The 13769-nt window shown below is 29.2% G+C and overlaps 1 protein-coding gene across 12 annotated transcripts in view; it reads right to left on the reverse strand.

The window, feature by feature from the left end:
• Positions 1 to 509: 509 nt before the first annotated feature.
• The window catches only part of GluClalpha (glycine receptor alpha 1), a 143434-nt gene continuing 130174 nt past the window's right edge, over positions 510 to 13769 (reverse strand). For 8 of the 12 annotated variants that reach the window (XM_074142160.1, XM_074142163.1, XM_074142159.1 and 5 more), the window contains 6 exons: positions 12787 to 12940; positions 12597 to 12679; positions 12252 to 12386; positions 11126 to 11317; positions 9823 to 10055; positions 510 to 8588 (listed from right to left, as the gene is read on the reverse strand). In XM_074142160.1, coding sequence (XP_073998261.1) covers positions 8346 to 8588; positions 9823 to 10055; positions 11126 to 11317; positions 12252 to 12386; positions 12597 to 12679; positions 12787 to 12940 — 1040 coding nt within the window. In that variant the 3' untranslated portion in view covers positions 510 to 8345. The remainder of the gene's footprint in view (positions 8589 to 9822; positions 10056 to 11125; positions 11318 to 12251; positions 12387 to 12596; positions 12680 to 12786; positions 12941 to 13769) is intronic. The other 4 variants (XM_074142166.1, XM_074142165.1, XM_074142167.1 and 1 more) reach the window with 1 other exon arrangement.

The following is a 13769-nucleotide window of genomic DNA, read 5'->3' on the forward strand; positions in this document are numbered from 1 at the left end:
TGAAGTTTTGTTTTATACGGGTGAGGGGGCAAATTTAAGCAATAAACGAAACAACATTATGGTCATAAAATTGTCAAAGATAGCCTACCAATTTAATTTTGTTCACAAGGCACGGCTTTCAATCCAACAAAATATATCACTATTCATATCTATAAATAAATAAACAATTTGAAAGAATTAGACAGAAACGTGAGTCAATTTTCATGCTCTCTATTGGTGCTTTGCGAAACTAGCAAAGAATTGTAGTTCAACCAATCTCCGCTAGATAGCATAAGAATGAATGTTTTATTGTTCCGTAGGCTAGTGGAGGGCTGCTGATGCTATGGAGTAAGATTCAATCGTTAATGAATATTTATTCTATTGTATTTCTTAAGCATTTCGAAAATGATAATATGATGTATACAACCACAACCAAAAAAGAATATAACTAAGATTATTTATTAAATTATAATCTTTTTTTTTAAAGCCAGTAGTTAAAACCACAGTCACATATAAATGAGACAAACCAAAAAATTCAAATAAAGTTTTATTTATTAATTGTTTTGATACAATAATTTCTTTTTTTTTGTTTTTTTAAATTTTATATATAAACACACTCCATCGAGCTTCTTTTCCTTTTTACTTAGTTTATTTTGAATGTAATTGTTATCAGTAAATAATAGAATGAGAGAAACAAAATAAAGAAACAAAACTCAGTTTAAACATAAAATATTTTATTATTATATTCATTAAATTTATAGGAAAAGTTATCCTCATTTTTTTGAGCATAGTCCCATACTTACTATTTAATGTGTAAATATAAACTTAACAACTGAATTGTTATTACTTGTTTATATTTTTTTATTTTCTAATTTATTTACTATTTACAGTAAATAACAAATATAATTCCTACAAATATCAAGATATTTGGTATTAATATTTCCTTTATAATTTCTGTTAATTTTCATTGAATAAACAATACGGAATAAATAAAAAATAATCAAATTACTTTGTTTCAATTTTTACACCTTTACCTTATTTTTGGAGATGTTTTCTCTTCTTATTGATTTATTGAAAAATATAAAACATTTAACAATTATTTTCCATTTTCTAATCCACAGTTAAGAAGCAAGGAAACATAACTTATTTTTAATTACTTTCCTTTTTAATTTAACATTACATTCTATTACATAACGATGATGCTAATAATTCTATTCAATTAGTTATTGATTTTCTTTTTGAACAATTATTTTTCGAAAAATTATTATTATTTTGGTGTAATAAACAAAAGTTAGCTTTCCATTTTATTATTTTCATTCAGAAGTTTGGCTAAGCAATTTATGTAGTACATAAAAATAATAATTGTATGTTTTATAATTTGATTGGGATGATACAATTTCTCGGAGTATTCGGATGTTTTGTGTAGTATGTAAAAGTAAAGATGTTTGTGTAAAGTAAAGAAAATATATATTATATAATTTACTAGTTTTGTTTTCCTTTCATCATCCATAGGCACACAACAATAAATATTTATTTTTTGAAAGAAGCAAGCTTATAAATCTAAAACAAAAAGAGAGAGAAAAAAAGAAAAGAAATTGAATCTCATAAACAAAATCGTGGTATTTGTCATGTAGCTCTTTGGAAGGATTGTCAGATTGACTATTCTTAATGCTCTTCCATTCAGAACAAAAAGTCCTCCAAGAATAAAGTTTCACATTATTCTGTTGTTATGTTTATTTCTAAATAGTGATTACAGTATGTAATCATCCGAGATAATCATAATAAAAAGTGGAAGAAATTTTCTTATTTAAAGTTTCCTTCGGATTTCCACTCTCACAGACATCTAATTAGGTGCCTCAACTCTCGATTATTCAAAAATAAAACTAGAGCACTAGCTATTACATTATTTTGTTGCATTTGTGGACTAAGACAAGTAGCAGATTGAAGGGGAAACAATTAAGCATGGATTGAAAGAGGATTCTAGATCGTCTTCTATCAGCAACCATTTTTCTGGGATTCCTTTCTTTAATTAAATTATGAAAAATTAATTAGACGTTGGGGGAGACAATGCAGCCAAGGAAAGCCCTACTTTTTATTAAGAAAATTTTCCCTTTAATCTAGAAATGGAACATTATTCGTCAATTATTGACAAATTCACTCGATTATTGAAAGCTCATTTGGCATGAAGTCAGATCTTCCATGTAAGAGTAATGTTCTACATTCTCGGAGTGCTATCAAACCCTGAACAGGGTCAAAGAGAGCTAAAAGAATTAATCTGTATCAGATAATTACCGAATAATTTCTGTTTTTAACGTGCTTAATGCTTTGACCTTTAATGCTTTAGTTGTCGACAAGTTAGTATTTTGTTGCAGTCAAAATGAAAAAAAAAATCAAGTTTTTGTTAGTCTAAATTTCTTGGTCCTTAGAAAATAGAAAAATTAGGCAAAAAAGATAGTATTTAAGTGCTCTCTATGTATGAATGAAGGACTATTTTAATTCTTTGTTAACTGTTCATTATTTTATTACTTTCTACGCTATACGGAAAAAAACAAATCATCCCATTTCTACACTACTTCACTTCTATTCTTTTTTTTTTAAATCTTAAAATTCCCCAGTCTAGCATTTGGTATAATTCCTAAATCCGCACAGCCAAATTTATTATTTATTTAAATTTAAAAAATTGTAACTAACTACAATAAATTTACGTTTAACATTTTTAGTGAATTCAAACTAAATTTGCCAATGTATAAAATAAAAATATTATATATTCCAACAATTCTACCAAATTGTAATTTTTAAAATTTCAAATTAAATGTTTACGGAAAAAGGCATTTATGGTTCAAGGGCTATTAAAAAAAAGTAGGGTGCGATTTTCTCGATGAGCAATCATTCTCAGTGACGAAAGATCTTGGCGCTATCTATGCCAAATTGCAGCACTCACAAAGCTTGTAGATGTAAAATTATTGGTCTTTCTTGATTTAGCTACCGGAAAATACTTATATCACAAATCATTTCTACTTCACAGAAGGGTACTTTCCAGTTGCCCCCATTAGTTTTAGTTGGTTCCTTATTATGGAACATTCTACAGATTATTATAGAATCGGGCAACAACAAGTGCGACATTTTTTTTCTAAATAGTGACGGCAAGAGAGTAACAACTGCAATTCTATACACCGAAATGTTTTGTGTAAGATTAGTTTCTTACTAAGTGGCGTCGGTTATTGCTTTAATAAAATCTAAGTGATCCAGAACTTTCAAACATTTACCAAAGCCTGGCACATATGTCCGCATGTTAAGCACCAAATCTTAGTGAGAACTCATAATATATAAGAAATTATAAGGTTTCATCGCTTAAGTGAATTCTCTACGTTTCGGATACCATCGGTGTCCTTTTTCCAATCCTCATCAGGATCTTCTTTAGGGGGTGGATGTTTACATTTCTACACAAGTTTCTCACGCAGATGCCCAATAACTAAATTTCCTTTTGAGCGCACCAAACGTTATTAAGCTAAAGAGAACCATTGATCTGGACTACACCCAAGTTGACAACTATTTATGATCAGTAATTTGAAAATTAAATTAAATTTTTATCGAAACATAAATGCCAAATTTAGCAAACATTTCTAAATGTAGTGAAAACTAAAGTGCAAGAATTTTAACCTCTTTAAAAATGTAATATTTTGTATTATAAATTCTATTATTTTGGGACTGTTGAAAGCACCAGATTAATTTGACTAAATAATATATTTTCTTAATTCAGATGAAAAGCCTAATGTTATGTCTACAATAATTCTTTTATTTTTTAAATTCATACTTTTGTTTAATTAAATTCAAAATTTGTAAACATATTTACATCAGATAGTTATTGTATAATGTTTTATAAATTAAAAAATAACAGAAATGATAAAACAAACAATAGTTTGTCATGCACATATCATTTACACAATGGGCACCAATTTATTCATTTTTAGTTTATTTACAGATTTTATGTATTTTTTTTTGTATAAATTTATATTTTATATATAGTTCATTTAAATACACATGATTTTACATATTCACCCACTTCTTTCTCTTTTTTTCTTTACTTCCTCTTACGCTGTAAGATGAAGTATTTTTTTTTTGGAGTTGTGGTGGTGGTCCCCAATTCCATGCTAAAATGTTTTTTTACTTAAAACAATATTTCATTACGTACATCCATAAATAAAACTTGCAAATCATAAACTTGAAAAGAGGGTTGTATGCTTGTAAAGATATATTCTCCCGGAATTCTAATTGGGCCACATATATATCTTCTACTCCTAAACATCAAACATTCATTTCAAGATAGATATATTATGTCCACACTAGTTAAAATATGGAGCACTAGAGACGAATTAATTCCAAATTCCCTTAACTACTTAGAAATTAAAGAAACGAAATTGTAAGAATTATACAACCTAAATATGACGAATAAAATTTACATGATCATAGAAGAATGCTGGAGAGATTTGCTACGAGTTATAGTTTTGTAGAGAGAATTCACAAGGGCTTGAATTTGAGGGATGTAAATAGCAAGTATATTTTTTATATTTCTTTTAACAGCTGGAAATTCTAATATTATTGAAAATGAGTATGAATGTATTTGAAAGATATTGTCAGATGTAGGCCACACTATCAAGAAGTGATCATAGATGATTCGTTATAAATTAAAAGAATATTTGCCCAATAAAATATTGCATTAAATTACGTCGTCGTTTAAAAATGTAGCTCCACCTTAAAAAGCGCTTAATGAAGTAATTCCAGCTGTTCTTGACTAGTCCAGGCCAGAAAGAGCTCTTTCTAAGCAATGCAGTCCAAGAAACCTTTCATTATTACGCAGCCACTGAAAAATCTCCTTTTGGAAATCATATTATTGTAAAAATAACTCCAAAATAGCCAATATAGATAAAAATCTAAGAATCCGGTTTAAGAAGAACCTTGTTCTCGAAGCAATTGTGAACTTTTAATTAATTTTGATGGAAATTATGCTGATCAAGAATAGACTTTCAGAAAAAGCATCTTATCTTCATTTTATGATACATTCATAAATTTATTTAGGCAAGCAAGCCTTTTTTTGCGTTTTTTTTTTTAAGATAGTAAAACAACCAAAAAGAATCTGTCCTAATGTGCTGGTGTTTACAATCAGTATGCAATGAAAATGGTAAAAATAACTTAGGCCTGATTAAAAGAGAACTTGTTCACAATACTATTTTAATCAATATTTATTTATTTTTAAAAATATGGAAAAGAATATACTTCTTAATTATTAATGATAAAACTATAATGAGGCAGGCAGGTAAATGATCTTTTTACTGGTCATTTATTTACAATTCGCAGGTACTCAGTAACTTCAAATAAAATGTAATGTAATATGTTCAAATATTGACTTATCCATTACTCCTTAAATAACGCATCAGAATAGAGACATTCCAATAATAAATCTGCTACAATAAATTACTTCTAGTTCAGTGCCCAAAGATTAACTGAACAGTGAAATTGGCAGACAAGTGAGACTTATCAAAACAAAATACACATGATGCACTAAGCGATATAATATTATTTAATGTTTGATTACACAGTATTGCTTTCAAGGAGTCTGATCAGCACATCAGGACTAATATAGTAACATCATCATCAGTGAGTGATATCTCTATTTAAAAATAAGTAATGGAACAAGATAAAACTAAGTTCTATATTTACTTCAAACTAACTTTGTCATATAAAACTGGAAAAATCTAATCTCTCCAGCTAGCATCAGTAAAAAATGTCAGAGAACAGTCTTAATTTTTTATATGCATTTTTTTGATGAATCGTTCATCAATAATTTTGAACTAAAGAAGAAAAAATGAATTAAAAATCAAATTTTCATTGGAATACATACAAATTTCTACACTACCTTTTTTATTTATTTATAATTGTAATAAAATTAATATAGTTTTCCCCATTAAAAAGCATTATCAATAAGATTTAGTTGAGCATTTATTGTTTTTTTTTTTTCACAAATAACGTTATTTGTTATTTTACTTTTCCCATTATACAATTTGTTCTTTTTAGAAAAGCAAATGAAAACAAAGAAAAAAGTGGAAAAAAATGAAAACAAAAAAAATACGTCCTTTTCATTTTTATTATTAAATTGTGTATCAAAACTTTTTATTTTAAACATTACATTAATTAGGTGCATGGATGAAGGATCACCGCATTGGAACTCCATTATTTTGGAATAAAATTAAAACAGTTAAAATAAATATACAAAAGCAAGAATAAATGGCTTTTATCAACAGCCTACTTCTTTATAATTAAGAGTTCATTTTATTTTTTCTGAATTAACCCTGGTAAACCATTCACTAGCTACGAAGTATTTATATTATTTATATTATACATATATATTTTAATTATATTTTTATTATTTATATATTTATGTATAAATAAACATGAATTTACAGCAAATAGTGGGGAGCTTTCACTTAATAAAACTTAAATAAATAAATTACGAGTGTAATAGTGATCAGTTTGTTAGACCAAAAATGAAACCGAAAAAGAAGGCAAGCAAAAGGCGTGTAAAATTTTCAGAATGATAACCTACTTTAATTTATACTTGCCCATCCTGTTTAATATTTTCATCGAAGAAATATTTTTTATATCGTTAAAACCTGGAAATTTAAATAATTCAGGCAAGAGTGCGGATGAGTGATGGCTTAAGGAGATGAAAAATTTATTCTTTGCGAAAGAAAGACTCATAAGACTTAGATAGAAGGGTATAGAAAGGGGAATAGCCGCCAGTCTCCTTCGAGAGAGAAATTTGATGATAGACAATCTAGGATTTTGGACACTTAAAGGATACAATTCCTAAGGAGTTTTTACAAGACAAAATAAATAATTAAGCTGGCCTTCTTCGTTGGCAAACTTCAAATTTGGCACCTTTCTCCGTTACCCAGATGCAGGTAACCACTTCTTAGATTTGGTGAAGCTATCTTACCCGGTTTCCCTCCATCCCTAATAATTAACCAAACTAAGAAACCTAACTTCGGTAATAAATACAAAATGAGGATTTTATTAAATCATAAATTATTATACTCTTTAAACGAATATTTAATAAAAAATCTGAAAGGGTTAAAAAAAAGAGGAAAGTGAAAAATATTTTGGCCGGATTATTATTTTTAAATTTTTGTGTTATTTTAAGTTTTCTAAACGTTCACTAGAAGAATTTTTTTCTCAAATTGATGACCTTTTTCATTTGTAATGATTTCCGGTTTTTTACAAAGTGTAAAAATTTATTACAAAAATCTCTTACAAGATTTTTATTGATTTTTTGTTTTTAAGAGAGAGAGAGAGATTCAAGAAAAGTCTGCGTAAAATCTTAGTAATTATTTTTACACAGAATGAAATACACATACTTTTAGTGTTTACTTCAGAGTGTAGACTTTTTCGAGGGTAAAAATTAGTAGAATTAGATATATTACCCAAACTGTTGGTATTCTTTTTTTTGGTACATAATCTATAAGTGAGTTATTTATTTTTTTTATAAAGACTACAGAACAAGACTGTTCGTTGAAAATAAGAGTTTGTTCTGATTTAAGAAGTTTGTTTTTAAACTATCATATCTTTCATTTTTTTAAATTCACTTCCAGGATCAGAAACTACATTTATTTATTTTAGATTTATGTTTAATTTTTGCGTCAAAATTTGACTCTGCGTGTAAAATAAAAGTTAATATTGAAGGTACTGTTATTATATTAATATATAATTCACAGATCCTTTCTTTATATTTCTTAGAATAATGCAACTAGTTTTGAAATGATTCCAGTTTCTTTTTTTTAAAACTTATTTATTAATAAATTTCTTAATAACTAAGTATTTATTCAGTTCTTCAAAATTAATAAATATTTTTATTTGATCTTTGATATCTTTTTTTCTTTTGTTTTAAACCTCTTTAAAACTTATTTTAAACGTTTTAATCTTTAGATTCATCTCGTAATCTCTGTGTAGCTTTTTATATATTGAAAAACGTACTTTTATTTTATATTTTGTGCTTATAGTTTACACTTACTTTACACAACAGATATGTTTTTATATTTTTATACGAGGAATTTTCAACATTAAAAAAAACTAAAGCCATTTATTTCTCCTTTATATATGTAGTAAAACATGAAGGAATGTAGATTTCTTCTCCTGCATGTGAATATCTAAAATAAGGTCTTTCTTTCATTAAAAGTTCCTCATTTTTATATTGATTATTGTTTCAGTACCACTTCTTCAACTTCTCCTTCGTTTTGTTCTTTTTATTTTTATTTCATTTTACTTTAGTTTTTTTAATTTTTATTATTAGTGTAGGCTATTTAAAAATGAATTTAGTCAGCATCTGAATCTTCCCTGAATAGATAAGTGGACCAATAGGTTAGATTAAACAGAGCAAATACTAATGGAAATGTAATACGTGAAATGACGTCTATCCTCTTAGATCTTGTAGGAAATTTGGATAACCATGAACGGCAACAGTTAGGTCTTTGTGCTTGTTGCATATGTACTTCACACTGTCTAATCTTGTCCAGTGTTAATGTTTCACCAGGTCTACGTACCAGCGGCTTCTGAAACTCACAAACGCAAAATATTCTATTATTAAAATAAAAAGATGTAAAACTTTTCTTAACAAAATTTATTTCAATTTTTTTGACATGTTTTTGAAATGTATTAAAAAAAAAAATTAAGATAGAACTAAAAAGTAAACAATTGTTAACGAATAAGGAAGACTTTTCTAGAAAAACAATTTAAATTACAATACGAAATTAGTGAAATCTCACTAATTAAGTATAACAAAAAAGTATAACAAAAAAACAACCGCAAAATAGTTTTTAAAAATTCCTTATTCATTTTTGTAATAAATGAAAATATGTTTATAAGAAACATAAATGCCATTAAAATAGACAACACTTTTTAATGAAATATATTTTTAATGTTTTTTTAAAGGTAATAATGGTTATTGGCAGTCGGTTGAAACATAAACTGCTAAAAGTTTTGAAAAAGAGAAGTTTTTGAGACTACTTTACTTGTATGAGCTGTGATTACAATAATACCCAATGCAAAAGCTCTGTGACTCATATAGTCTAGTCTATCACACGAATTCGATATATATATTAAGAGAGAAATGTTGAAATTACAATTGCTGTCAAAAGCCCAACATCTTATGCTCATTTGGCAAAGAGCAATAAAGGAGAAGCGACCTAATCTTAATCATTTCTCAGTTAGGTGAAAAGAATATGTCCGTATAAAACAGTCATGAGCAGCGCCGAATTTAGATGAAAAGAGGCCCTAGGCTATTCCACTTATGAGGCCCTTTACCTCCCATTTTTAAGTTTGTAAATTACATGAGAGATAATAAAATACATCACTACTGAGATATATATCAACATGTTAAATGAAACATGTTACTGGTACTGTTTTTAGAATAGTGTAATCTTAATTTTGCTAACAATTTTAATGTAGGCCCCTCTTGATCTTGAGGCCCTAGGCTGAAGCCTAGTTAGCCTATGGGAAAATCCGGTCCTGGTCATGAGTAACGCTCTTGAACTGGAGTGCCATTTTCCAATTAATTATTCTGTCTTCTTTCAACCCCAACGCTTGGACACACATTGTTTAAGTTAGTATAATGTTTGAAATTGTCTGAGATACAACTTTTCTCAAATAAATAAATAAATAAAAGCCGCTATGAACTGAGAGATAAGGCCAAATCACGATTGGCATGTCTAAGTTTATTACAAGGGATGAATCATCTACGTCGAGAAAAAAATTAACAAAATTGAAAACAAAAAAATTATAAATAAATGTTACCATGGCAAAAGTAGCGCCTCCATCTTCCAGTAGATCTGATTCCAGTTGAGCAGCGTGTTCCAGTTCACACTGCCTCCTCTGTTTCTGCATGTTGTCGCGATGCATATCAGAACGTGATGCGTAGTTAACTAACGCAAACTCCAACAGTGCTCCAAAGACAAACGTTAGACAAACCCCTGTCCATACATCAATTGCCTTAGTGTATGAGACTGGTGGTAAAGAAGCATTTATACCTAGAAAAAACAAACGAAAAATTCAAATACAATCTAGTGATGGAGGTCTAATAACTATTTATTGAACGAAACCTATTAATAAATTGAATAAATTATGGATAAAACACCTTATGAAAAAAAAAATACTTGTTCTCTCGTTGTTATTAACTGGGCTTTGTTTTAAAATACATTTTTTTTCTTGTTACTAAAAACTTAAAGAAGTAATTTAATTTTAATATCTTGGTACTCTAACAGACTTTCTGGCAGAGCTATTAGCAACTGCAACTATTTTTATGCTTCTGCGGTCATAAGACAGTGAATAACTAATTACATAATCGTTATGCTCTCAGAAATCTAGGAGCAACGGCCAGCTAATAAGTCCTAGGTTCAAGATTCAAGATTAATTTGGTATTGTTTGGACATTTTGTTGAATGTTTTGTACGTAGTCAAAACAAGGTTATGCTAGTCATAGGTTTCTGGTTATTCAGGGCATTAGTGTAATCAGGGGGCTAATCTCTTAATACAGGAAGGGTCTTATAGAGGGTGCCGAACCTTTTAAGCATTGTTGCACAATATGATGCAGGAATGGCAGATAGAAACCCCAAGTCAGAGGAAATTGCAAAACATTATTGTTAGCTATTTGACTAGTTCACTATAACATTGCCCTAACAAGGAAGAATGGCCGTTTGAATTGACGTAAGTCTCTTAACGGGCCTGGCAATGGTTTAGCCCATATCGGTTGCATCACTTTGTACGATGTTTCATGCCTAAGAATTCGGCTATTAGAAGAGAAAAAGTTTGACACCTTCAAAGCTTTATCAAGGAGTCTCTTCAAACTTCTAAATCAAGTAAAAAAGAATCAAGTAAATAAGTGGAATAAGGTATATAGTGGGTACTACAATATAGGTCTTGCTTCGCATTGGAGTTGGTTATTTGGCCTACACCCCAAGGATATCTTACCAATAGAGTCCAAAGATCCGAATTCTGAAATACGTAATTCTGAAAATTCATTCTACTACATCTAGTTTCAAGTGGATCTTCAGATCAAACAACAGAATTGGAATTTTAACTGAAGCACTTATTTTTCTTACCGGATGTTTGGGTGGCCATTGTGAGCAGCGTCGTCACACCAAGCGACACTCTTGCAGGTACGGCACTCTGGTCCAACCAAAATGATACCCAAGACACTATTACCAACATGCAGCAGGGTATATAGATTTGTATCAGATAGTATGAGAATTCTCTTTTAAACAGTAAGTCAACTTTTAAACAACTGTATTCACCTGTAAACAGAATAAGAACATCAGATTTTCAGTGCTGGTCAATATAATAGATTTCTTTCTAATGTTAGCTAGTCAAGAGACACGTTGGGCAAGAAACTCTTTATCAAGCATGAAATCGAAACCAGTCTTGACTAACTGACATAAAACCAGAAACCCTATTAAAGGGAATTGAATAAAAATTAATAACTACTTGAGAGATATGATAAAGAAAGTGGAAGAGGCATCCAAATAAGTACTTTAATTTTGTTATCAGATATCACTTCAAAGATTCTTTAACTATTAGAAATATTCTTCATAAAATAAAATCTTTGACATAGGTACGAAGTGGCTCAAGTTTGCCAAGGAATGTTTTAGTAAAGTTACAGGTCTTTTGGAAAAGTGTACAATTTTCAGTGAATCTGAAGTTGTCCAAAGAGGAACAAGTTATCTTAAAGGAATAACCCTCCAGTACCACTACCTTAGCGATCAAGCGAAACGTCAATCTTCCATTTCTCGGAGCTATTCTAATCAAGGTGCCACTTTGTGGTATGTTCAAGTCCAAATTTTGGAAGGGCCTTATGTCTCTTTTGACATTTTCCAGCATTCCTGTCACTTCTTTATCATATAGACTTCTATTGATAACCTTCTGAAGTTATCTAAAGCTATCTTCCTGTCAATCTTCCTACTCATTCAGCCGACTGTTGTAAAACCTCATTCAACGAGCACAACACATCAAGCAAGAAGCTCCCTTTGCTGTATTCTGCACAACCATATGTAGGCACTTTCGATACAGTAAGCGTACATGTCGAATTGGCAACTCGATTTACATAACATATTACGAGTAAGGTACAATAATCGCTATAAAAGTTCTTGTACTAGAGCGCCAAAAATTTTGAAGAAGTGGCCAGTCCATTTGCTTTCAAAGGAAAGAAAGAAATGAAATTAGAGTAATTACCAGTATTCGTTTTACTGTTGCAGTAATCAGTCAGAAACTTTTCCAAAGTAAATCTTGGTAAATGCAAATTCTTTACAACTTGTACTGGATCACCTTCTTTCCATAGGAAGACAAGATCATCTGTGGTCCAACCATCTATAAAGAGACATTTTTGAATATTTATTTACAATTATTTATTGTTATTATTTATAATTTATACTACAATTAATTATCGGAAATTAGTATGGAATAAATTTTTTTTAGAAAAGTATTATATTTTAACTGTTAAGTATCTCCCACTTAAAGTAAACTTACATAAAAAGAGAATACAATGAAGACAAAATATTGATTAAAAACTTCACTTACAACTGGCCATTCGAAGGGAGCAAATCTGCCTGTCCAGTGGATAAAGTTTCAAGTTCATAGGGCAAGACAGGGTCAATGATATTCTGGGCAGTTAAAAATATAAATTAATATGCTTGTATGTATAATTGAAATGTAGATAAACAAAAATAATAATAAAATTAGTAAGATTATTAAAAGAAAAGTATCTTACCTTATACTATATAGTACTGAGCCATATGGGAAAATTCTTATATAAACATTAGGCATAATTATGTTGTGAAAATGGCCATCTTTTTCATTTGAAAAAAATAGATCAGGCATCCAAACTCTATTGGATTCTGTGAGTGTCAGATATTTGATTTTACCTGAAATTTAGAATATCATGTAAAATGAATATAACAAAAACGGCACATAATCTCAAGGTTTTTTATCTATGGGAGACGGCTAATTATTTCTCTAATCTAAGATTTTTAGTAGTAGCAAGTATATAACATGGCCATGAAAACAAAATCATACTAATCTGCTAATCAAACAATAAACCAAAAACTTGTGCTTTTAAAATAATTAAGTTCGGTTTAAAAAAATGTTCACCGCCTGACCCTGACCGGTACGAACAAAGGAAAATAGCCCAATCAAAACGAAAAAATACTTTTCGAACGTGATCGATAAACAAAAAGTGGAATTTCCTGAATAAGAAAGGCAAAAAAAGAATATAGGAACTGTTAGAAATCCAGATAGAAGTACAAAAAAAAACATCTTGTGAAGCAACATTCTGGAATATGTTGTACTTCTCTTCTAAAAAATGTTCTACGTTACTTTGTCTCCCAACCAGTGGCATCACCTGAATTTTGGCCAAAGTTAAGCTATTTTAGAAATTTACAAACTTTTACTTACGAAGTTTTAGATCTAATATAGTTTATGTATACGTCTAATAAACTTAATATTTTAAAAAGTTCAGCAAATGAAGAGTATAACAGTTAAAAACAAATTATGTAAACACATAATTGATACAACCTCTGATGATAGATCAAAATTAAAGATGGTCGAAATTAGAAAAAACATAATAAATAAAATAAGCGATATTATCCATCCTTACGGTGATGAATACTATTCATGGTATATTTTAAAAATTTGTAATTCCAGCGCTTTACGAAATAAGAAAAGTAGTTGGTGCAGCCCAACTAAGATATGATT

Source organism: Rhodnius prolixus, unplaced genomic scaffold (genome assembly GCF_049639745.1).
Source record: "Rhodnius prolixus isolate KJV_2025 unplaced genomic scaffold, Rpr scaffold_6, whole genome shotgun sequence".
NCBI lineage: Eukaryota > Metazoa > Arthropoda > Insecta > Hemiptera > Reduviidae > Rhodnius > Rhodnius prolixus.